The sequence below is a fragment of the Scyliorhinus canicula genome, chromosome 11, assembly GCF_902713615.1.
Source record: "Scyliorhinus canicula chromosome 11, sScyCan1.1, whole genome shotgun sequence".
NCBI lineage: Eukaryota > Metazoa > Chordata > Chondrichthyes > Carcharhiniformes > Scyliorhinidae > Scyliorhinus > Scyliorhinus canicula.
The window spans coordinates 168,892,848-168,917,557 of NC_052156.1; the positions used below are offsets into that span (position 1 = coordinate 168,892,848).

At 49.4% G+C, this 24,710-nt stretch overlaps 1 protein-coding gene across 1 annotated transcript in view; it reads left to right on the forward strand.

The window, feature by feature from the left end:
• Nucleotides 1–4,122: 4,122 nt before the first annotated feature.
• The window catches only part of LOC119973814 (semaphorin-3E-like), a 269,960-nt gene continuing 249,372 nt past the window's right edge, over nt 4,123–24,710 (forward strand). The window contains 1 exon segment of the mRNA XM_038812238.1: nt 4,123–4,609. Coding sequence (XP_038668166.1) covers nt 4,495–4,609 — 115 coding nt within the window. The 5' untranslated portion in view covers nt 4,123–4,494.

Genomic DNA, 24,710 nt, shown 5'->3' on the forward strand with positions numbered 1-24,710 from the left:
CTCCTGGGTATTCACGGCCTCCTGGGTATTCACAGCATCCTGGGTAGACAAGGCCTCTTGGGTATTCACGGCCTTCTGGGTAGACAAGGCCTCCTGGGTATTCACGGCCTTCTGGGTAGACAAGGCCTCCTGGGTATTCACGGCCTGCTGGGTATTCACAGCCTCCTGGGTAGACAGGGCCTCCTGGGTAGACAGGGCCTCGGGCCTCCTGGGTAGACAGCGGCTCCTGGGTAGACAGCGTTACCTGGGTAGTCAAGGCCTCCAGGGTATTCACGGCCTTCTGGGTATTCACAGCCTCCTGGGTAGACAAGGCCTCCTGGGTATTCATGGCCTCCTAGGTATTCATGGCCTCCTGGGTATTCATGGCCTCCTGGGTAGACAGGGCCTCCTGGGTAGAGGGGCCTCCTGGGTATTCACGGCCTTCTGGGTATTCACGGCCTCCTGGGTATTCATGGCCTCCTGGGTATTCACGGCCTCCTGGGTAGACGGGGCCTCCTGGGTAGACAGGGCCTTCTGGGTAGACAGGGCCTCCTGGGTATTCACAGCCTCCTGGATAGACAGGGCCTCCTGGGTATTCACGGCCTCCTGGATAGACACAGTCTCCTGGGTAGACAGGGCCTCCTGGGTAGATTGGGCCTCCTGGGTAGACAGGGCCTCGGGCCTCCTGGGATTACAGGGCCTCCTGGGTAGACAGCGTCTCCTGGGTAGACAGCGTCTCCTGGGTAGATAGCGTCTCCTGGGTAGACAGGGGCTCGGGCCTCCTGGGTAGACAGGGCCTCCTGGGTAGACAGCGTCTCCTGGGTAGACAGCGTCTCCTGGGTAGACAGGGCCTCGGGCTGGGTGACAGGGCCTCCTGGGTAGACAGGGGCTCGGGCCTCCTGGGTAGACAGGGCCTCCTGGGTAGACAGCGTCTCCTGGGTAGACAGCGTCTCCTGGGTAGACAGGGCCTCCTGGGTGGGCAGGACCTCCTGGGTAGACAGCATCTCCTGGTTAGACAGCGTCTCCTGGGTAGACAGGGCCTCCTGGGTATTCACAGCCTCCTGGATAGACACAGTCTCCTGGGTAGACAGGGCCTCCTGGGTAGACAGGGCCTCCTGGGTAGACAGGGGCTCGGGCCTCCTGGGTAGACAGGGCCTCCTGGGTAGAAAGCGTCTCCTGGGTAGATAGCGTCTCCTGGGTAGACAGGGGCTCGGGCCTCCTGGGTAAACAGGGCCTCCTGGGTAGACAGCGTCTCCTGGGTAGACAGGGCCTCCTGGGTGGGCAGGACCTCCTGGGTAGACAGCATCTCCTGGTTAGACAGCGTCTCCTGGGTAGACAGCGTCTCCTGGGTAGACAGCGTCTCCTGGGTAGACAGCATCTCCTGGGTAGACAGGGCCTCCTGGGTATTCATGGCCTCCTGGGTATTCACGGCCTCCTGGGTATTCACGGCCTCCTGGGTATTCACAGCATCCTGGGTAGACAAGGCCTCCTGGGTATTCACGGCCTTCTGGGTAGACAAGGCCTCCTGGGTATTCATGGCCTTCTGGGTAGACAAGGCCTCCTGGGTATTCACGGCCTGCTGGGTATTCACAGCCTCCTGGGTAGACAGGGCCTCCTGGGTAGACAGGGCCTCGGGCCTCCTGGGTAGACAGCGGCTCCTGGGTAGACAGCGTTACCTGGGTAGTCAAGGCCTCCAGGGTATTCACGGCCTTCTGGGTATTCACAGCCTCCTGGGTAGACAAGGCCTCCTGGATATTCACGGCCTCCTAGGTATTCATGGCCTCCTGGGTATTCATGGCCTCCTGGGTAGACAGGGCCTCCTGGGTAGAGGGGCCTCCTGGGTATTCACGGCCTTCTGGGTATTCACGGCCTCCTGGGTATTCATGGCCTCCTGGGTATTCACGGCCTCCTGGGTAGACAGGGCCTCCTGGGTAGACAGGGCCTTCTGGGTAGACAGGGCCTCGTGGGTATTCACAGCCTCCTGGATAGACAGGGCCTCCTGGGTATTCACGGCCTCCTGGATAGACACAGTCTCCTGGGTAGACAGGGCCTCCTGGGTAGACTGGGCCTCCTGGGTAGACAGGGCCTCGGGCCTCCTGGGATTACAGGGCCTCCTGGGTAGACAGCGTCTCCTGGGTAGACAGCGTCTCCTGGGTAGATAGCGTCTCCTGGGTAGACAGGGGCTCGGGCCTCCTGGGTAGACAGGGCCTCCTGGGTAGACGGCGTCTCCTGGGTAGACAGCGTCTCCTGGGTAGACAGGGCCTCGGGCCTGCTGGGTGACAGGGCCTCCTGGGTAGACAGGGGCTCGGGCCTCCTGGGTCGACAGGGCCTCCTGGGTAGACAGCGTCTCCTGGGTAGACAGCGTCTCCTGGGTAGACAGGGCCTCCTGGGTGGGCAGGACCTCCTGGGTAGACAGCATCTCCTGGTTAGACAGCGTCTCCTGGGTAGACAGGGCCTCCTGGGTATTCACAGCCTCCTGGATAGACACAGTCTCCTGGGTAGACAGGGCCTCCTGGGTAGACAGGGCCTCCTGGGTAGACAGGGGCTCGGGCCTCCTGGGTAGACAGGGCCTCCTGGGTAGAAAGCGTCTCCTGGGTAGATAGCGTCTCCTGGGTAGACAGGGGCTCGGGCCTCCTGGGTAAACAGGGCCTCCTGGGTAGACAGCGTCTCCTGGGTAGACAGGGCCTCCTGGGTGGGCAGGACCTCCTGGGTAGACAGCATCTCCTGGTTAGACAGCGTCTCCTGGGTAGACAGCATCTCCTGGTTAGACAGCGTCTCCTGGGTAGACAGCATCTCCTGGGTAGACAGGGCCTCCTGGGTATTCACAGCCTCCTGGATAGACACAGTCTCCTGGGTAGACAGGGCCTCCTGGGTAGACTGGGCCTCCTGGGTAGACAGGGGCTCGGGCCTCCTGGGTAAACAGGGCCTCCTGGGTAGATAGCGTCTCCTGGGTAGACAGGGGCTCGGGCCTCCTGGGTAAACAGGGCCTCCTGGGTAGACTGGGCCTCCTGGGTAGACAGGGCCTCGGGCCTGCTGGGTGACAGGGCCTCCTGGGTAGACAGGGTCTCCTGGGTAGACAGCGTCTCCTGGGTAGACAGGGCCTCCTGGGTGGGCAGGACCTCCTGGGTAGACAGCGTCTCCTGGGTAGACAGCATCTCCTGGGCAGACAGCGTCTCCTGGGTAGACAGGGCCTCCTGGGTAGACAGCGTTTCCTGGGTGGACAGGACCTCCTGGGTAGACAGCATCTCCTGGGTAGACGGCGTTTCCTGGGTGGACAGGGCCTCCTGGGTGGGCAGGGCCTCCTGGGTGGACAGGGCCTCCTGGGTAGACAGGGCCTCCTGGGTAGACAGGGCCTCCTGGGTGGACAGGGCCTCCTGGGTGGACAGGGCCTCCTGGGGGACTGGGCCTCCTGGGTGGACAGGGCCTCCTGGGTAGACAGGGCCTCCTGGGTGGACAGGGCCTCCTGGCTTCTCCTGACCTGAGAAATGTCCCTTTGATTCCACATTTTTTCTGAGGATTGTTAATTTCTGCATGGTCCCAAGCCTGCAGTTCAAAAGTTAGAATGTCACTTTATTGCAAATTTGCGATACATTTCTGTGAACAACACAGGACAAAGATTTGTAGAGCAGGCGTGGGAGATGCATCCTCGTACCACCGATACCCAAACCACCTTTCTGTACACTGCGGAATCTCCCAGTGCCGCCGCGAATATTGAAGGAAGTTAGGGCTTTTTTTTATCACAGTTTAATCAAGAAAAATCTCCATGGATTTACAATGAAACAATGCAATCAAACAGATACCTCAGCATCAGGCAGATCTGAGGTGTACAAGCTGCTTTTCATGAACTGAGTTTTTTTGGGCTACAAAATATCATCAGAAATTGAAAAACTTACGAGTGGATTCCCCCTCCCTGGAAAATAAAATATTATAAATCATTAAAAACAGTTGGATATTTAAAGTAAGATCCCTTAAAGATGCTGCGAGGAGCTCAAACTAATCTTCCTTTTGTATTCATTGACCCATAAATGTATCTTGGCGTTCTTCCACGTAACACCAGGGGGCTTGGATTTAGAGGAGAATGGGAGGATCAGTGAGCGGCACGTGGACAGCAGTGATTTCTGTGGAGTAAAACTTCATGCTTTACTTAGCTTCAATATGCTGCACAGCCGACTGCAAACGCTAAAGCCTGCAGCCTGTAACCACAGAGACGAAAGAGATCTTGCCTCTAATTAAGAGGGGTGAAAGGTGAATTGAACCTCACTGCTTGGCAGGGCTAAGTCCTGGAAAGTAGAAAGATTTGGGAAAACACCAGGGAGGAGCAGTTCAGCTTGTTGAAGAGCCTGAAAACAGGATTAAAATTAAAGGGACTGGTCATTGTTGGCAGTAGGATATAGTGTCATTCAGGGAGCTTAGGGAAAAGGGTGAGAGAGAGAGAGAGACAGAGAGAGGGAGAGAGAGAATAAAACTGGACTTCACGTTCAGAAGGAAGAAGTGAGAGACAGATCTTCAAGCAACATGTCACTGGTTGGCACTGCTGTTGCCACAGTGGTGCTTCTATTTGTCCTGATCTTACAATATTCCAGCTGTTCTGGAGATCCCAGTCACCCAAGGCTGCGTCTATCACATAAAGGTGAGTGCACACGTACTGTTATTTAATGTAGAACAATAACTCATTGATACATTCTGTTTGCTAACAAACTAGTTATTTAATTTTGCCTCTGCAGTAATTGTTTTAAGATCATTACAAACACATTTATTGGAGCCAAAATGGATTTTGTGGAGACTGCAACAAGTGATAAAGACGTGCATCAAATTTCACCAACAATAGACATTTACTTAATCTGATGAGTGAAATGGAATTTTAATCTTTGCTTTAAGCAGCCATTTGGACATTTTGAGAGCAATATTTTATGGGGCTAATAGTATCAACTTTCTGTGAATCAGTGCAGCTCCTGTTTAACAACAAAACTAATAGGTTAATCCATTGAATTGTCCCAGCTGTTTAAAAAGTTTAATTTCTTTGAATTGCTATCCTGGAGAATTTATTGATGAACTGACTCACTCAGGTAGAATGTCTTCGACTTGCTCTGAGAGCCCTCTCTCTGTAGATATTTGTATTATTTAACACCTTTGCAAAATAATCTTTCACTTTTATTAACACAAAACATGATGAAATACAGAAATATTGAGTTCAGCATCGATTGATTATTGAATTGTTGTCAAAAACTAAAAATAATGTAATTTCAACTTTGGTTACTAAGAAGATGGGAAATATCAGGAAGGTGACATTCTGCTTCCAATGTTTTTGTGGTGATGTCGGTTACCCGCTATTCTCTCAGAATTTCCAACCCTTTCCTATTTTACACATTTAAACGTCTGGGTTGAGATAAGAAGGTGGTCGATGCTGTGCTGATAGAGTTGACAATATCATGTTGATTGGTCAGACAACACGCGATCGATGCCATTGATATAAGAAGTCAATCCACAGCCAATGCTCTAGTCTGTGTGGTTCTCTCCAGTACTGTGGCTTGGGGGTGTCGCCTGAGGTTGGGGATCGAAGCTCTCATTCCGACAGAATTTTAATGTTTGCAGTTTTGCGGGGCAGCACGGTGGCACAGTGGTTAGCATTGCTGCCTACGGCGCTGAGGACCCGGGTTCGAATCCCGGCCCTGGGTCACTGTCCGTGTGGAGTTTGCACATTCTTCCCGTGTCTGCGTGGGTTTCACCCCCACAACCCAAAGATGTGCAGGATAGGTAGATTGGCCACTCTAAATTGCCCCTTAATTGGAAAAAATAATTGGGTACTCTAAATTTTTTTATTTTTTAAAAAATGTTTGCAGTTTTGCCGAATTGTGAATTCTTCATCTCTGACATGTACCCTCACAATTTCACGTAGTCATGCAGGGGGATAGTACCATTTGGATGGAAAGCTGGAGAAATGGCCGGGGAGCTGCAGCAGGAGGTACCAGCACGAGGGCAGGACCTTCCTTAAATACAACTGGCAAGGTTCCCAGCTAAACAGGTCCCGGGCAATTCAATGAATTTATGCCAGCACAGCATCGGGCTGCCCAATTGGTGGCAATACAAGACTGCGGGGCAGCAGGGTAGCATGGTGGTTAGCATAAATGCTTCACAGCTCCAGGGTCCCAGGTTCGATTCCCGGCTGGGTCACTGTCTGTGCGGGTCTGCACGTCCTCCCCTGTGTGCGTGGGTTCCCTCCGGGTGCTCCGGTTTCCTCCCATCCAAAGATGTGCGGGTTAGGTGGATTGGCCATGCTAAATTGCCCGTAGTGTCCTAAAAAGTAAGGTTAAGGGGGGGTTGTTGGGTTACGGGTATAGGGTGGATACGTGGGTTTGAGTAGGGTGATCATGGCTCGGCACAACATTGAGGGCCGAAGGGCCTGTTCTGTGCTGTACTGTTCTATGTTCTATGTTCTACTGCGCATAGGTGGAGTGCAGTTTTTAGGGGCAACAACTCTGATTATCTTTGTCGAGTAATCCTGCTCCCCTGGACACATGGAAATATTTTTGAGCTAACCTAAGTTTGAAGGGACTTAGCTTCTTGTTGAATAGTTTGTAATGAGTGGAGTGTTCGCAGTGGGCACGAGAAATGGCTTTGGGATCCTATCAATAAAATAGGATCTAAATTTCAATTTCTTTACACGCAGATACTCCAGCTGCTGGGAAATGGTCACAGGCTGTAAATTAATTCATTAACTTCCATCCCCAGATGGTTGAAATTTCCGCTTATACCTTTAAACATGTGGGAGTTCAGTGTATAAACTGTTTTTAACTGAGTTCTTCTTTAAAGAAGCCAATTAAACCTTCAAAGATAAAAAAAAATCTATTCCTGATAAGTGTATTTTCAGCCATGAGATCTTTTCCCTGTTACTGACTGACAGGGATTCTGTCTGCCGCAATATCTCCAGAAATATCTGAATCTTATCACAGAAACACTCTGGCAATGATACATTTCAGACATTGGTCCATTGGTCACTTCCTTTCACTGTGCGTGCTGAACTTCATGCTGAGCTATTTACTCAAAGTGTATCTATTAGATCCAGATTAAGTTGCTGATTCTGGCCAGTGTTTTCTGTTTGTATTTCAGATTTGCACCCTCATATTTTTTTTAAATCTCCTCTTTACCATTACAAGTAATTTCCTCTGGGATTGTCCCTACCCCTCAGAGGGAGGATGAGCCAGCAATGGAGGAAAGACTGTAAAAGCTGGAAACGGGAGAAAATCACACCCACAGAAAACACTGATTCATAATCGAGGCATTCATTAATCTATCTCATTAATGCCTCAAGAACAGGATTGTTTGCTACCATGGAAAACATTGGTTTCGCAATAAAAAATCTCAAAATCCAGAATTCCAGTGATCATTAATCATGAGTTGGCACTGCTGCCTCACAGTGCCAGGGACCCGGTTAACACTGCAGTCTCACAGTGCCAGGGACCCGGGTTAACACTGCTGTCTCACAGTGCCAGTGACCCGGGTTAACACTGCTCTCTCACAGTGCCAGGGACCCGGTTAGCACTGCTGCCTCACAGTGCCAGGGACCCGGGTTAACACTGCTGTCTCTCAGTGCCAGGGACCCGGGTTAGCACTGCTGTCTCACAGTGCCAGGGACCTGGGTTAACACTGCTGACTCACAGCGCCAGGGACCCAGGTTAGCACTGCTGTCTCACTGTGCCAAGGACCCGGGTTAACACTGTTGTCTCACAGTGCCAGGGACCCGGGTTAACACTGCTGTCTCACAGGGCCAGGGACCCGGGTTAGCACTGCTGCCTCACAGCACCAGGGACCCGGGTTAACACTGCTGTCTCACAGTGCCAGGGACCCGGGTTAACACTGCTGCCTCACAGTGCCAGGGACCCGGGTTAGCACTGCTGTCTCAGAGTGCCAGGGACCCGGGTTAGCACAGCTGTCTCACAATGCCAGGGGCCCGGGTTAACACTGCTGTCTCACAGTGCCAGGGACCCAGGTTAACACTGCTGTCTCACAGTGCCAGGGACCCGGGTTAGCACTGCTGCCTCACAGTGCCAGGGACCCGGGTTAACACTGTTGTCTCACAGTGCCAGGGATCCGGGTTAACACTGCTGCCTCACAGTGCCAGGGACTCGGATTAACCCTGCTGCCTCACAGTGCCAGGGTTCCGGGTTAGCATTACTGCCTCACAGTGCCAGGTTTCCAGGTTGGCACTGCTGCCTCACAGTGCCAGGGACACGGGTTAATACTACTGTCTCACAGTGCCAGGGACCCGGGTTAACACTGCTGTCTCACAGTGCCAAGGACCCGGGTTAACACTGCTGCCTCACAGTGCCAGGGACCCGGGTTAACACTTCTGTCTCACAGTGTCAGGGACCCAGGTTAACATTGCTGTCTCACAGCGCCAGGGACCCGGGTTAACACTGCTGTCTCACAGTGCCAGGGACCCGGGTTAGCACTGCTGCCTCACAGTGCCAGGGACCCGGGTTAGCACTGCTGTCTCACAGTGCCAGGGACCCGGGTTAACACTGCTGTCTCACAGTGCCAAGGACCCGGGTTAACACTGCTGTCTCACAGTGCCCGGGTCCCGGGTTAGCACTGCTGCCTCACAGTGCCAGGGTCCCGGGTTAGCACTGCTGTCTCACAGGGCCAGGGACCCGGGTTAGCACTGCTGTCTCACAGTGCCAGGGACCCAGGTTAACACTGCTGTCTCACAGAGCCAGGGACCCGGTTAGCACTGCTGCTCCACAGTGCCAGGGACCCGGGTTAGCACTGCTGTCTCACAGTGCCAGGGACCCAGGTTAACACTGCTGCCTCACAGTGCCAGGGACCCAGGTTAACACTGCTGTCTCACAGAGCCAGGGACCCGGTTAGCACTGCTGCTCCACAGTGCCAGGGACCCGGGTTAGCACTGCTGTCTCACAGTGCCAGGGACCCGGGTTAACCCTGCTGTCTCACAGTGCCGACCGGGTTAACACTGCTGCCTCACAGTGCCAGGGACCCGGGTTAGCACTGCTGCATCACAGCGCCAGTGACCCAGGGTCAGTTTCCATGTTTGCGAGTTCTCCCCATGTCAGCTTGGGTTTCCTCTGGGTGCTCCGATTTCCTCCCACAGTCCAAAGATATGCAGGTTAGGTGGATTTGCCATACTAATATTGTCCTGGATTGTGTGGGTTAGGTTAAGGGGTTACTTGGATGGGTGGGTGAGGCGTGTGGGGTGGGGGGGGGGGGGGGGGGGGGGGGGGGGGGGGGGAGTGTGGACATGGGCAGAGTGATCTTTCGAAAGGTCGGTGCCGATTCGATGGGCCGAATGGCCTCCTTCTTCACGTAAGGATTCTATGATTCTAAGATTTATTTTTGGCAATCTGAAGACTATTACAATCTTTAATGGGCAGGATTCTCTCAGCCTGCTGGGCCGGAGAATCGCCGCGGCCGGCGCGAATCGCCCCACGCCACCTCGGTTCCCCACAGAGCAGAGAATCGGCACCATTGGTGCTGGCGTTGTCGGAGCGGCGCCGGTCGGGGGCTGCTCTATGGGGCCCCTGGCGATTGTCGGCCCGGGATGGGCCGAGCGGCCGTAACAGGAAACCCAAGTCCCAATGGCATCGTTCTAACCTGGTCTTACCCAGCGGGGACTTGGCGTTAAAGGGTCCGGCGGTGGCATGTGGGGTGGGGAGGGGAGTCTGACCCCGGGAGGGCTTCCGCTGTGGCCTGGCCCTTTCGGTGCGCTGGCCTCTTGGGCTGGGGCCTCCTTTCTTCGCGCTGGCCCCTGTAGTCCTGCTCGATTTGCATCGATCGGGGCCGGCACGGAGAATGGAGCCACTGCGCATGCGCGGACCCCGCAGCACCCAGTTGACGCTGTGATGAGCGGCTGGAATGGTGTGGGTTGCTCCAGTGCCGTGCTAGCCCCCTGTAGGGGCCAGAATTGCGATCCTGAGGCCATGTTGACGCCGTCGGAAAAAGCCCCGGCATTACGACGGTGTCACACTTTGGCCGTCCCGCCCAATGTGTTTTCTCCTCAGCTGCTCAATGTAAGGTACGGTGTACTCCGAACTCCAAATTCATGTCATCATGGGTGGGTCTGCTGCACAAGAGAGGCGGAGGGATGAATGTCAGGGCGATTCTGGTCGGGGGTTCAGTTGTAAGTGGGAACAGAAAGGTGTTTCTGTGGCTGCAAAAGACAGTCCAGGATCGTATTTTGCCTCCCTGGTACCAGGGTCCGGGATGTCACTGAATGGCTGCAGAGAATTCTGAAGGGGGAGAGAAAACAGACCGATATCGTGGTTCACATTGGTACCCAACAATATAGGACGGAAAAGAGATGAGATCCTCACAGCGGAAGTTATGGAGCTAGGAAGCAGATTAAAAACAGGACCCGAAGATTATGATCTCTGGATTACTTCAGGCGCCACGTGCTGGTGAGTATAGAAATAGGAGGTTAGTCCAAATGACTAGATGCTTGAGAGATGGTGCAGGAGGGAAGGGCTTTATTTAGATTTCTTTGATATTGGGACTGTTTTTGGGGTCAGTGGGACAGTACACAGGCGGACGGTTTGTACCTGAACGGAATGGAACCAGTGTCCTCGCGGGGAGGTTTGCTAGAGCTGTTGGGGAGGGTTAAACTAACTTGCCAGGGGTTGGGAACCTGAGAGAAGATTCAGCAGGGACAGATGCACAGCCAAAATTAGAGAAATCATCAGGTGAGTCAGAAAGGCATAGAATGTCCAGACCAGTTTAAGTCACCAGTGACTTTGGCAAGATTGGATGGTATTTATTTTAATGTAAGGAGTCTGATGGACAAGGCAGATGAATTGAGGGCTCAAATTAAACATGGGGGTATGATGACATTGCTATCACTGAGACATGGTTGAGAGAGGGGCGGGATTGGCAGCTCAATATTCCAGGATACAGGATCTCAGATAGATAGGGAAGGAGGTAAAAGAGGAGGCGGTATCACAATTTTGATCAGGGAATCATTATAGCAGTAAGGAGGGGCGACATCTTAGAAAGCTCTTCAACTGAAACCATATGGCTCGAGGGGAAAGACCAAAAAGGAGCAATCACATTGCTGGGAGTGTTCTGCAGGCCCCCCAACAGTCTGAGAGAAATAGAAGAGCAGATATGTTGGCAAATTTCAGAGAAGTGTAAAAGTAATAGGGTAGTGACAGTGGGGATTTCAGCTTCCCCGATATTAACTGGGGCAGTCATAGTGTGAAAGGTTTAGATGGAGTGGAATTCTTAAAATGCATCCAGGAGAACTTTTTAAGCCGTTACGTAGAAGGACCTTCAGAGAGGGGGCGGTCCTGGATTTAATTTTCACAAGTGGTTGAAATATCAGTGGGGGTGCATTTTGCAGACAGTGATGTTAGATTCACTAGCCTTGAAAAATTATTATGGAAAATGATGGGTCTGAGATCAATGTTCTAAACTGGGGAAGGCCGATTTTAATAAGATCAGATATGATTTAGCCAAAGGAGACTGGTAGCTGACACTTTTAGGTAAATCTGTGCCAGGACAGTGGGACGTATTCAAGGAGAAAATAGGGAGAGTACTATAATGATATGTATACAGGTATACAACTAAAGGGTTAATTATTACATCTCAGTATAATACAAACACTAGAGGGCACCACTAGTTCCCAGTATAAATATCAGAGCTCAGGGAATCTTGGGTAGTGTTAGCAGAGGAGAGAGATTGATCACAACTCAAGGACTAGTTTAGATTAGAGAGAGTAGCACGAGGACATCATTAGTTAATACTTAATTATAAATTACTGTTTAACAGGCTCAATCTTGCTTTATTAATAGTTATAGCTCTGTAGAGTGTGCAAACTCTATTTAATTTAATCGTTATTCAATAAATCAGTTTTGCTTCAAGTTAAAGATTGGTGGTTTCCTTATCATCAACCCATCAGATCTGGATTCTGGATTAGGAGGCAAAGAGTAACAACATATTGCTACAAAGTGTAATGTAACAAGTACAGGCCAACATGGTCCAATCAAGAAAAAGGGTGAGACCGACAAATCCAGTGAACCCTGGATATCCAGAGATAACAGCACTGGATCAGGAGAAAAAAGGAGGCTTATGGCAGATATCGAGAGCTCAGAGCAGCAGTAGCCTGAGAGGCATATAGAATGTGCAAGAGGGAACTTAAAAAGGAAATTAGGAGAGCAAAAATGGGACGTGAACGGATACTGGCAGATAAAATAAAGGAAATTCCAAAGTTGTTTCACAAGTACATTAAGGGTAAAAGGATAATTAGGGAAAGAGTAGAGACCATTAACGACCACAGTAATAATTTGTGTGTGGAGCTGGAGGATGTAGGTTGGGTTCTAAATGAATACTTTGTGTCAGTGTTCACTTGTGAGAGGGACGGTGTGGGTATAGAAATCAGGGAGAAGGACTGTAATAAAATTAAAGAGATTAACACAGACAGAGAGGAGGCTCTGAGTGGTCTGGCAGGCTTAAAGGTAGATACATCTCCAGGGCCAGATGAAATATATCCCAGGCTGCTGAATAAGGCAAGGGAGGAAATAGCAGGGGTGCTGGCAAAAATTTTCAATTCTTCTCTGGTCACAGGAGAGGTGCAGGGGACTGGAGGATAGTCAATGTGGGTCCATTGTTCAAGAAGGGAGGGAAGGAATAAACCAGGAAACTACAGGCCAGTCAGTCTAACCTCAGTGGTGGGGAAACTATTGAGAGCAATTCTGAGAGTCAGGATTAATTTGCATTTGGGGAGACAGGGATTAATCGGGAACAGTCAGCATGGTTTTGTTAAGAGGATCATGTCTGACCAACTTGATTGAATTTTTTAAAGAGATGATAAGGTGTGTAGATGTTTTCATAGAATTTATAGTGCAGAAGGAGGCCATTCAGCCCATCGAGTCTGCACCGACCCTTGGAAAGAGCACCTTACCCAAACCCACACCTTCCCATAACCCAGTAATCCCACCTCACCTTTTTGGACACTAAAGGCAATTTATCATGGCCAACCCACCTAACCTGCACATCTTTGGACTGTGGGAGGAAACCGGAGCACCCGGAGGAAACCAACGTAGCCACGGGGAGGACGTGCAGACTCTGCACAGACAGTGACCCAAGCCGGGAATCGAACCTGGGACCCTGGTGCTGTGTAGCAACAGTGCTAACCACTGTACTACCATGCAACCCGTGTCTCCACAGCTGGAGAGCCAACAAGAGAGAACCATTGCCTCCTCCAGGAAGGCCTGCAGAATCACAAGTCAATCAGGCAATGTTGTGGCCAGAGGGGGAACCTTCCCTTGAATCAAGGCCTCAGGGTTGGAGGTCTCACCTACCGAGAGCTGCCGACCAATCAGAAGCTGTCTGCACCTGTGCTCAGCAGCATCACCTGTCCGCTGTCCCCAGGACAGGTAGTGGAGCCCCAAACCACGGAGGAACCCTGGCTACAGGAAAGTAACGTCAGGGAGGTTCTGAGGGTGGAGTGATGGGTGAGGGAGGCAGGGGAATGGCCTTCCTGATGTCCATTCCCTATCAGGTACTGAGATTCATTTGATTGAGGGACCCAGGGGTAACAACTGGCCGCAGGGTAGCAAATGTTGTTTGTGTTTCATAGAATTTACAGTGTAGAAGGAGGCCATTCAGCCCATCAAGTCTGTATTGGGCCTTGGAAAGAACCCCCTTCTTAAACTCAAGCCCCAACCTTAGCCCTGTAACCCAGTAACCCCACCTAATGTTTTGGACAGTAAGGGGCAATTTAGCACGGCCAATCCACCTAACCTGCACATCTTTGGACTGTGGGAGGAAACCGGAGCACCCGGAGGAAACCCACGCACACACGGGGAGAACGTGCAGACTCCGCACAGACAGTGAACCAAGCCGGGAATTGAACCTGGGACCCTGGAGTTGTGAAGCAACAGTGCTAACCATTGTGCTACTGTGCCGCCCTGGCACTGTTGGTGCCACCTGGGTACCAGCCTGGCATTGCCAAGGTGCCCAGGAGGCACAGCCAGCTGGCGTGGGCTGAACATCACTCAGAGACCCAAACACTGGACCCAGCCTTTGGTATTAACCCAGGGTCGCTGGATGATGCTGGGTCCAGCTTCAAAAATCCAAAAACATTCCACCTCATTTATGTTTTTTGTCCCTGTTCTTGCTCCGTTTGTGTTGTCCTTGTTAAAGCTCCCATTATATCTCACAATGTTATGGCTGAAACATGGGTGCAGGTTGCTGCCATGAACATCCCTGTTGTGCGAATCTGTCAGTGGATTTTACTGGGGCACGATTGTGAGACTTGGAGGAAGCTCGTGGCTAATGTGGTCTTTGTCTGGCATTTTCTCAGGTTACAGGAGTTGGAGAAAGGCAGCCAGTTCACATCAACTTTCCAAGTGCAATTCAGGAGAAATTATGCATTGTGTAATTCACAAGTGACTGTATTGGTGTAAATGCATTGGTGTAAATGCATTGGTGTAAATGCATTGGTGTAAATACACTGGTGTAAATGCATTGGTGTAAATGCATGTCCTTTCACATTTGCAGTGAGCAGTTTTTTGAAAGCAATGTTCTTTAATGACATAAATGTTTGAAATAAATTAGACAGATTATTTCTAAATTATTCCAAGGCATTCAGTAACAGCAATGGTCTCAACTGTAACTTACTGATATTATTCTCATGGAACAATGATTTAATATTGTAACCAAGAGAGTGGGTTATTTGTGAAATCCATGGAATGAGCAGAAAGTTGGCAAATCAGCTGATTATCAACTTAATTTGTTTGCTGTAAGTAAAGGAACATTTATTAATGAAACTTCAGACACAGGAATCACAATTCCCAATTTCAAATGAGATTTAACAATTAGCACCTCCCGAGATGTGACTTGTCCCAGTTCTTAGTCTGACCACCAGGTGGAGTTTTGTTCAGCAACAGAATAAAACATCTCCCCCAAGCAGCTACACACAAACTGTTACTCACCAAGATCCTGACATCTATCCCAAATTAATTTTTGACCAGATTTATCCTATGTCCCTTTGTTCTACTGCCCCGTTGTCTCTCACAGCAGTGGAATAATTCATCAATATATACCATTATTCCCTCTGACCTACCTCCCATCACTTCTGACATGTCTTTACCAATCCCCTGTCTGAGGGGTCAGTCTTGTTACTTGTCTCTAAACCAAGGATTGGGAGTTTGATTGGAAACCCAATGACTGTTTCAGAGACAGGACTGGGTAGGTTAGCTCACAGATTGGTATTAATATCCCACTTGCTGCCTGGAGCACAAAGGAGATGTTTGCTGACCTGAGGAATTCTGGGTAGTATTTGAGTCTGAGGGAATTCCAGGAACACCTCCCAGGAGATCTTGCTGCAAAATGAAGAATTGGCTTCCTGAAATTATTTGGTCGCAGGCCATTGGTGTATATTGTGCAATAGCTCAACCTGGGTGATAGCAACTCAATATCCTGTTCCCTAACAGCTCCCGACTTTTGTTTCCGTTGAAGCAAATGGAAGTAGAAATGGGGAGAGATGTAAGATAGTTTTCTGCTTTGCTGTCATCTGTTTAAAGGCACACACTCAATAGCTCCCACTGTGTTTTCCATTTAATTCAAAAGCCTTCCTGCTTAAACTTCTGATTATTATCTTGTTACATATTTATATCTTTAAGCTCAGTTAATTGTAGTATTAATTCTTGGTCTTTATTCCGAGAGAAGGAGCTTTCATATTAAACCCTGAAAGATCACCAGTGTGTCCAGCCTAAGGTCTCATGTTGTTCCATTCACGATTGTTGTTTATTGATTGTGCGATGGTAAATTACAACTCAAACCATTTCAAATCCTTTTTCAGCAGCAATCATATTTGGAGGTGGCTGCATCCTGTGCTCTAGTCTTCAGAGAAAGTTTGGACCCCTTGAATCTGCGAATGTGATATTTCCTGTTGGGTGGGTTCACAGAACGTTTTCCGAATGATCAGATTAATCTCTCATTAGCATGTCTGGACAGCTCAAAGGCCAATGGTTTCAAAGAGTCTATCAAAGGGATGGAATACTGTGGAGGTCAGATAAAATTCCTCAATACCTTTGGGAATCCTTTAACACTCAACCACAATCAAAAAAAGCTGGTGCAAGACCCCCTGTGTTCTCAGCATGAAATGTGCAATTCAAACTATTTCTCTCTGGCAGTGACCAGAATGGACTTTGTTCCGCTGAAGAACAATTTTAATTGCTGATTGAGCACATTTCTCTTCTCCTCTCCCTCAAACATCCCCTGTAGAAAAATATTTCAAATCCTCTTTCGTATTCAAATTCTTGAGGTTTAATGAAAGACAAATCAAACATTATCGAGATGGCTACTCCTTGAAATGACCAATAAAGAATGTTTGGACAAAACCACAGTGATTCAAACTTATTCAAACTTGCTCTGTAATATGTCCATTCTCACTTGAAGGAGTTAATTCAGGGCCAATTTTCCATGAATCCATGTTCTCCAAATGTCAATGTGTTCCTGAATCACAGACAACGGGGATTTATTATGAAGGGCACTTTGTTCACTAACTCAGCAGCTACTTAAATACCCGTACGCTCCCGGGCAATACTCCCACGCTCCTGACATGTGACCTTTTTCATAACCACGTCATCATATTCTCATGTGACACTCACTCGGTCTACATCTTCCGTGGGCAGAGGGCAGCATGGTGGCACAGTGGTTAGCACTGTTGCTTCACAGCTCCAGGGTCCCAGGTTCGATTCCCGGTTTGGGTCACTTCAGCAGGTTCTCACCGTGTCTGCATGGGTTTCCTCCGGATGCTCCGGTTTCCTCCCACAGTCCAAAGATGTGCAGGTTAGGTGGATTGGCCATGCTAAATTGCCCTTAGTGTCCAAAAAATGTTTAGTGGTGTTACGGGGATAGGGTGGTACATAGCCAATCATGTCTCCTCCCCCTCCCCTTTTCATTGTGGAAAGATGAGGTTTAAAAGCCATTTCTAGGTTAGGTGGTAGTCCAGTCCTGGCCACTCGGGTTTGTTTTGCTAGGCACCATGACTGTGTGGTTACACCAGTTGGTCGTGTTGTAGTCTTTCTCAAGCTGCTGTCCTTAGTGTGGACGCCCTGTCAGTGTGCTCAGTGGGTGCAGGGTTCGCTGTGTTGGTCTCCGGAGGAGTCAGCATATCCATTCGTGTATAGGGCCTGTGCCATAGGCTGAGTGACTGAAGTGCTATGTTGGTGCTGGTTTCTGATGCCTGTAGGATGTGATGGTGTTTGTCTGCATAGTCAGCACCATCTGATGCGACCATGTAACTGCTCAGTTGAGGGACATGGCGCTGTGTACCTCCGCCAATCGGCATTTCCACATGTGGTTTGAATCCTGACAGTGTGACCGGTGCTAAAGGGTCGCGATTTGGGCATCTCGATCAAAGTGTGTTTTGCATCTCAATCTGTGCTGCAAGTCGGCACCTTTCACGTTGTTTTGGCGTTGGAATCGTGGTCCTGGCTCGTCTGGAACAAAGTCGCTGTGCTGATGAGGGCAGGCCCTGTCGTGGTACATATCACAGTCTGGGGAGTGCAGCATAGTAATCTGTGCAATCCCGGGCACATTTCTCCAGAAGATGCTGAGCTGAGTATACCGCCCATTCCACCAAACTGTTTGACTGAGATTAGGGGGCTGCTCATGATATATGCTCCAGTCACATGTTCATGCAAAATTTCTAAATTCAGTGGCGAACGTTGTGTGTCAGGAGTCTCTGAGGGAAGCTGTGAGTGGCCAAGTACCTCCTGAGCTTGACAATGATGGTGTCACTCATCATGCTTGGCAGGTAGTCGAGTTCAAATCACTGGAATAAGAATCAGCTGAGACTCAATGTTGTTGACTATTCCATTTGAAGCTGTCAGCTGCTGTGAATGACTACAGGAGGTCAGGCACCTCATGTGAATGCAGTGGTTCCTTTGCTTGATGTGGGTTGAGTGCATCACCCAGAGCAAATCTGGATATATTCCTTTCCAAGTCTGTGTTCATGGAGGGCCAGTACAGTGATTCCTTGGCCCTGTCTCTGGTTGCTTCCTACCTGGGGGTGGCCCCTGGTGAAATTGTTGCGTGGAGTATCTCTGAAGGGCAGTTGGGATGACGAATCACTGTCCACGCAGTATCAATTTATCTTGTACGGTCAGTTCATCTCTGATGGTGAAGAATGTGTGGAACGCATGGGAAGCTCCCTCGAGGACTCGGACCAACCCCTCATAATGATGTCACAAGAACATAAAAACATAAGAACTAGTCAGTCATCTGGCCCCTCGAGCCTGCTCCGCCATTCAGTGAGATCATGGCTGATCTTTTGTGGACTCAGCTCCACTTTCCCACATGAACACCATAACCCTTTATTCCTTTATTCTTCAAAAAAACATTTATTTTTATCTTGAAAACATTTAATGAAGGAGCCTCAACTGCTTCACTGGGCAAGGAATTCTATAGATTCACAACCCTTTGGGTGAAGATGTTCCTCCTAAGCTCAGTCTTAAATCCACTTCCCCTTATTTTGAGGCTATGTCCCCTAGTTCGGCTTTCACCCGCCAGTGGAAACAATGTCAGGCATTTATCTGCAGGTGATGTCCATCTGTAAGACCTGTTTGAGTTCCTGAATTCAATAAGAGGACAGCATCTCTATTGTAATGATGTCAATGTCTTCCTCACAATCTGCCTGTTCGGTAGTGGGTAGGAAGGTTCTGGATAGGGCATCAGCCAAGTATAGCTCCTTACCACGTTTGTACATAACACTGTGTGTAGGATTGTAGTTTATGGACCATGCCGTGAAGCTGGGCAGATACAGTGTGGAGAGGATTCCTTAATATAGTGCTGAGTGCCTCTTAATCTGTACCAACAGTTACTGGACGTCCATAAGCAAAGTCATGAGATTTCTGACAGGTGAAGACTGAAGTGAGAGGTTCCTGTTCGATCGGAGCAGAATGAGTCTCAGTGTCAGTGAGGACCCTTGAAGCAAAGGCTCTGTCACTCTGGATGCAGCCTGCGCCAAGCCTGTGCTGGGGTATCTGCTGATAGGAGTTTGGATGTTTGAATGTCAAAGTATTGTAGCACGGGTATGGCTGAGAGTGTCTGTTTGAGTCTGTTGAAGCCGCTGTGTGGTGCTCTCGCCAGCGCCATTCGATATCCTGGTGGAGACGTTGATGGAGAGGTCCAGTGACCTCACGGTAACTCTGGATAGACTAGAAAGAAAATGCTTCACACCCAGAAAGTGCTGTAAAGTGTGCTTGTCCATGGGAATGACCATCCATCGTACCTCCCTGGTCTTGTCTGAATCGGGCTCTACACCGTCGGGCTGTGAGTAAATGATCCCCATAAGGAACCCGTTTCACCCTAAATCTGCATTTTGCACGGTTCAGCTTCAATTGGATGGTGTTGATTCCATCAAGGACGGGACGGGGACGAGCATCATGGGCGGAATTCTCCAACCCCCCGCCGAGTCGGAGAATCGCCGGTGGGCCGCACGAATTGCTCCACGCTGCCCCAATGCCGGGACGCGGTCCTCCGCAGAGCGAAGATTCGGCGCCATTGAGGCCGGCATGGTCAGCGTAGCGCCGGTCGGGGTATGCGGCGACTCTCCAGCCCGGGCCGGCATGGTCAGCGCAGCGCTGGTCGGGGTATGCGCTGACTCTCCAGCCCGGGCCGGCATGGGCAGCGTAGCGCCGGTCGGGGTATGCGCTGACTCTCCAGCCCGGGCCGGCATGGGCAGCGTAGCGCCGGTCGGGGTATGCGCCGACTCTCCAGCCTGGCAGGCATGGGCCGGCGCAGCGCCGGTCGGGGTATGCGCTGACTCTCCAGCCCGGGCTGGCATGGGCCGGCGCAGCGCCGGTCGGGGTATGCGCTGACTCTCCAGCCTGGCTGGCATGGGTCGGCGCAGCGCCGGTCGGGGTATGCGCTGACTCTCCAGCCTGGCTGGCATGGGTCGGCGCACCGAGCGGCCGTCATCAAAAAGCCAAGTCCCGCCGGCGTCGTTCTCACATTCTCTGAGTTGGCGGGATCTCGGCATTGAAGGGGGGGGGGGGGGCTGCCAGTGGGAAAGGGGGGGTCCGACCCCGTGGGGGGGGGGGTGCCTCCATAGTGGTCTGGCCTGCGATCGGGGCCCAGTGATCGACGGGCCGGCCTCTCTGTCCCCCGGCCTCCTTTCCTCGCGGTGAAGAAAGTCACTGCACACGAGCTAGTTGACGCCGGCCCAGCTGTGCATGCGTGGACCCCGCGGCGCTGGGTTGAGGCTGGGATCGGCAGCTGGCATGCCGTGGGCCATTCCAGCGCCATGTTACCCCACTGTGGGCCGCAGAATGGGGTCCCAGAGCGGGCGCCGATGCCGGACTAAAACACTCCCGTTTTTACACCGGCGTCGGCACTTAGCCGCCCAATGGGAGAATCCCGCGACATATTCTTGCATAGAATTATCCCAAATCAGGATCTCGCAAGGTTAGTCTGTGAAGAGTTGCTCCATGTGCCGCTGGAAATCCTCATTGACCATGGAGATTCCATGTGGCATATGAAGAAAATGATATCTTCCTACCGGAGACTTGAATGTGGTTAGTTTCATGGGTTTCTCATCCAACAGGATCTGGCAGAATCCACATTTTGCCTGTAGAATGCTGAACATCTTGAAGTTCGGCATGTCTCCTGTCACCTGTCCCACTGTCTTCATCAGGTAATGTGGTCTGAATAGTGCCTTATTCATCGAGTAACCATAGAGTCAGACAGCTCAGAAAAGACCCTTCGGCCCATCGAGTCTGCACCAACAATAACTACCCCCAATCCCACTTACCAGCATTTGTCTCATATCCTTGGGAATGATGGTGTTTCAACAGCTCATCCAAGTGATTTTTAAAGGTAGTGAGGTTTCCAGCCTTCATTCCATAAAAGGAGATACATAAATATTTTTCAGACTTTTTCAGACGAGCAGATATTTTATGAGAAAGTCTGGCCTCACTTGCCACAGTAAAAAACCTCAATGTTCCACAAGCATCCACTCAGTCAGTAGAATATTGTAATTCTGTTTGACAAGCTTGAGAGAAAAATCTGAATATTGTTCCTGGACTCGGCTCATTACACAACTAAAAGAGATTGTTTACAGGTTGACTGCTCTCCAACTTGCAACATCAAAGGGATGTGACGAGAATATCAGCCCTGAGCAGAAGAGAAGAGCTGCTGATGTTTGAAGCAGATTTCCTGTTATCAGATTTGTGTGTTGCTGCTAAGGCTGCATCTGCTACCATTCCCCAGTTACCTCGAGAAGCTGCTGACCAGTTTCTCTCTGTCACAATCCTGGTAATGATGGTGCTCCTATGATGGTGTTAGATATGGAATTCCACAACACTGACACAGCAATGATGCTGTATGACATGTGTCCAAATCCAGCATATTGGACATCTGCCACTCACTGTTTTTTAAAATAAATTTAGAGTACCCAATTGATTCTTTTCCAATTAAGGGGCAGTTTAGTGTGGCCAATCCACCTACTCTGCACATCTTTTGGGTTGTGGGGGTGAAACCCACGCAAACACGGGGAGAATGTGCAAACTCCACACGGACAGTGACCCAGAGCCGGGATCGAACCTGGGACCCCGTGCCGTGAGGCAGCAGTGCTAGCCACTGCGCCACCGTGCTGCCCTGTCACTCACTCTTAATACCCCAGTATTTCCCCAATATTCTGAGCTCCCAGTTCCACAAGTCAACCTCAGGAATCCTCCTGATTGTGCCTCAGAATATTTTGCTGCAAGTATCTATTTCCATTCATGAAATCAATGGAATGACACATGCTGCCAACATATATAAAGAGTAAAATGTCTGCTCGCAGACAGTCTCTGAAACCAAAATCAAACCACATTAAAAAGGCGATTTGAGTTAATTACAATAACTTGCAGCGCCTATCACATGACAATGTCTCAAAGTATTTTACACAGGTATTTATTATGTGGAAAAATCACTTCACATTCCCTATATCCACTTTTCAAAAAAAAAAATCTACTTTCCATCCTCGATATTCAAAAGCACACAGTAAATTATTAACTTAAAAACATGAGACTGTAATCTCCTGATCAACAGGAGTTACAGGGCAGGAGGAGGAATTTTCATCAATTAAACCCACACTCCTACTCCCAGACCAGGGATTTGGGACTAATTGTAACATTTCTTCTGTTGTCCTCTGCCAGATTATTTAACTTAGAGCGATCATGGATCAAACCCAAAACCTCCCTGATGTGATTGGCTCGGTTACTCAACCTCTGAACCATCAAAGGATTGAGTTTATTTTTAAAATGGAGCGAGAGGAAATGTGGGAATTTAAGCAAAAAGCTGGAGGGGGAAATCAGTGGAGGAATATTGGTTAGCTGTGGAGTTGAAATAAAATCCTTGTGACTCTTGATTAACTTCAGTAGATTGAAAGCCTGAGGCAACATATTAATGGGCAGATTGTGGAATATAGAGTCCTGGTAACAGTGCTGATGGCTACTTGGGGTAATTAATCTGAAATGAGTTATTCGCCAGAAGTGTGAATTAAAGAAAAACTGTTTTTTCAGGACCCTCCTGGGACCACCAATGATTACGACGGCAGTTTATAAACTGTTAATTTAAGAATAATTGGAGAGTGTCTCAGAATGGATAATACAGAGTGACAAACTCAACAATCCTCACAATCAGTTCCGTTCTATTGGCGTCAAAGGTTATGGGGAGAAAACAGGATTAAGCTATTGAGTTGGATGATCAGCCATGATCGTGAAGGGCCAAAAGGCCTCCTCCTGCTCCTATCTTCTATGTAATAGCGACACGATAGCACAGTGGTTAGCACTGTTGCTTCACAGCGCCAGGGTCCCGGGTTCGATTCCCGGCTTGGGTCACTGTCTGTGCAGAGTCTGCACATCTTCCTGTGTCTGCGTGGGTTTCCTCCGGGTGCTCCGGTTTCCTCCCATAAGTCCCGAAAGATGTGCTTGTTAGGTGACTGTTTAGCACACTGGGCTAAATCGCTGGCTTTGAAAGCAGACCAAGGCAGGCCAGCAGTACGGTTCGATTCCCGTAACAGCCTCCCCGAACAGGCGCCGGAATGTGGCGACTAGGGGCTTCTCACAGTAACTTCATTGAAGCCTACTCGTGACAATAAGCGATTTTCATTTCATTTTCAATTGGACATTCTGAATTCTCCCTCTGTGTACCCGAACAGGCGCCCGAGTTTGGCGACTAGGGGCGTTTCACAGTAACTTCATTGCAGAATCACGGGAGGCCAGAGTACATGGCGCCAGGCCAGTTAAATAGATGCTAATGGGTCTTTAAGATCCATTTACATTTATTTACATTATCCTGCAAGCACACATTGTGGACCTCATTCATGCTGCCAGTGAGGGGTGAGAACATTGTGTTCAGATTTCCTCCCCGACGACCAATTCTCCATCCATTAGGGAACGCATTCCAGGTGCCCCAAGATGGAGAATCCCGCCCTCTGTCTTTTGAAACTATCATGAAAACAGCTAGTTGTGCATCCATACTCTCACTGTGCGACGATTCAGTGATAAGGTAGCCAGTCGGTTTACTGGTTGGAATATTTTTTGTGGTTATCCGAGCAAGACTTAAAAGATGCTGCATTTTGAAGTGATTTCTGTCCTCCAGAATTCTGATCATTATTATCTCCCATTATAATGGGGACATGAGTTTTTCGATGAATGGAATCAGTCACTGGCACTTTACACTTTAATGTGGGTTCTACTGCATTCACTTGACATCACACTTTTTCAAAACTACTAATTAGACAGAAGGCATAATTAAAGGCTGCTAAATTCAGGTAGTTTGGTGGCGCATAATGAATGATGTTGGCGTATTCATTTACTTTGATAATTGAAAATACAAATTAGTGGAGGTCACCAAAAATGAGACGTTTGAAGAAAATTGGTTGAAATAAGAAGCTACTGTTCTCTGTGAATGTCTTTAACTTTGGTGATCGTATTTGTTGATAACATCAAATTAACTGGATGGCATCTGGTCCCATGACTAAAATGTTGGACCCCAGGTTTTGGAACTGAGTCGAAATTCAGACCATTTACTTTCATCTCTGAAATAGGTTTGAGTTGAGCTGGACAGGTGAGCTGAAGGTCTTCACTTGCTGAAGATGATTATTGCTTCTGAGAGGAAGGATAACCTTGACTAGTCCGTACTGATGAGCTCACAGCTCCAGGAAGTCCTATTTGCTTGTTACTAAATTCAAACATCAGGAGAAATGAGAGTTTGAAATGTAATCTCCCCACTGCAGGAGTCTCTCAGTATCCTATATTTACCAGCAATGAAAATGATATAAGCTGAACATGGTGACATTACTGTGGATTTCTCCAAATTAAGAATGTTGAAAATTATATTAAGAAAGTTGAATTTCCTTTAGCAGTTACATGTTGAAGGGAGAAAGTGAATACTCTGAAATGACAATCCTTAATAACCGTAAGATTTTAATGTGTGTGGTTTAATATTAGAGTTGTCTAAGTGAGTGGGCTTTAGAACATGGTCTCACCTTTACTGAGAATCCCGCTGTCATTCTGACGCCACATCTGGGACCCTTCCACAACATTTGTTAATGGGGAAAGGAGTACAGCTCTCTGATTGGCATACGAATAATGGAGTAAATTTTACAGTCTAATGTGTCCGGTGCAGAACGTTACACGTATCGGTACAGAGGTCAGCCTTTAATTGTAAAGGGGCTCCAAATCGTGACGCACACCCAGACTGAAAATCTGAATTAAACATGAAAA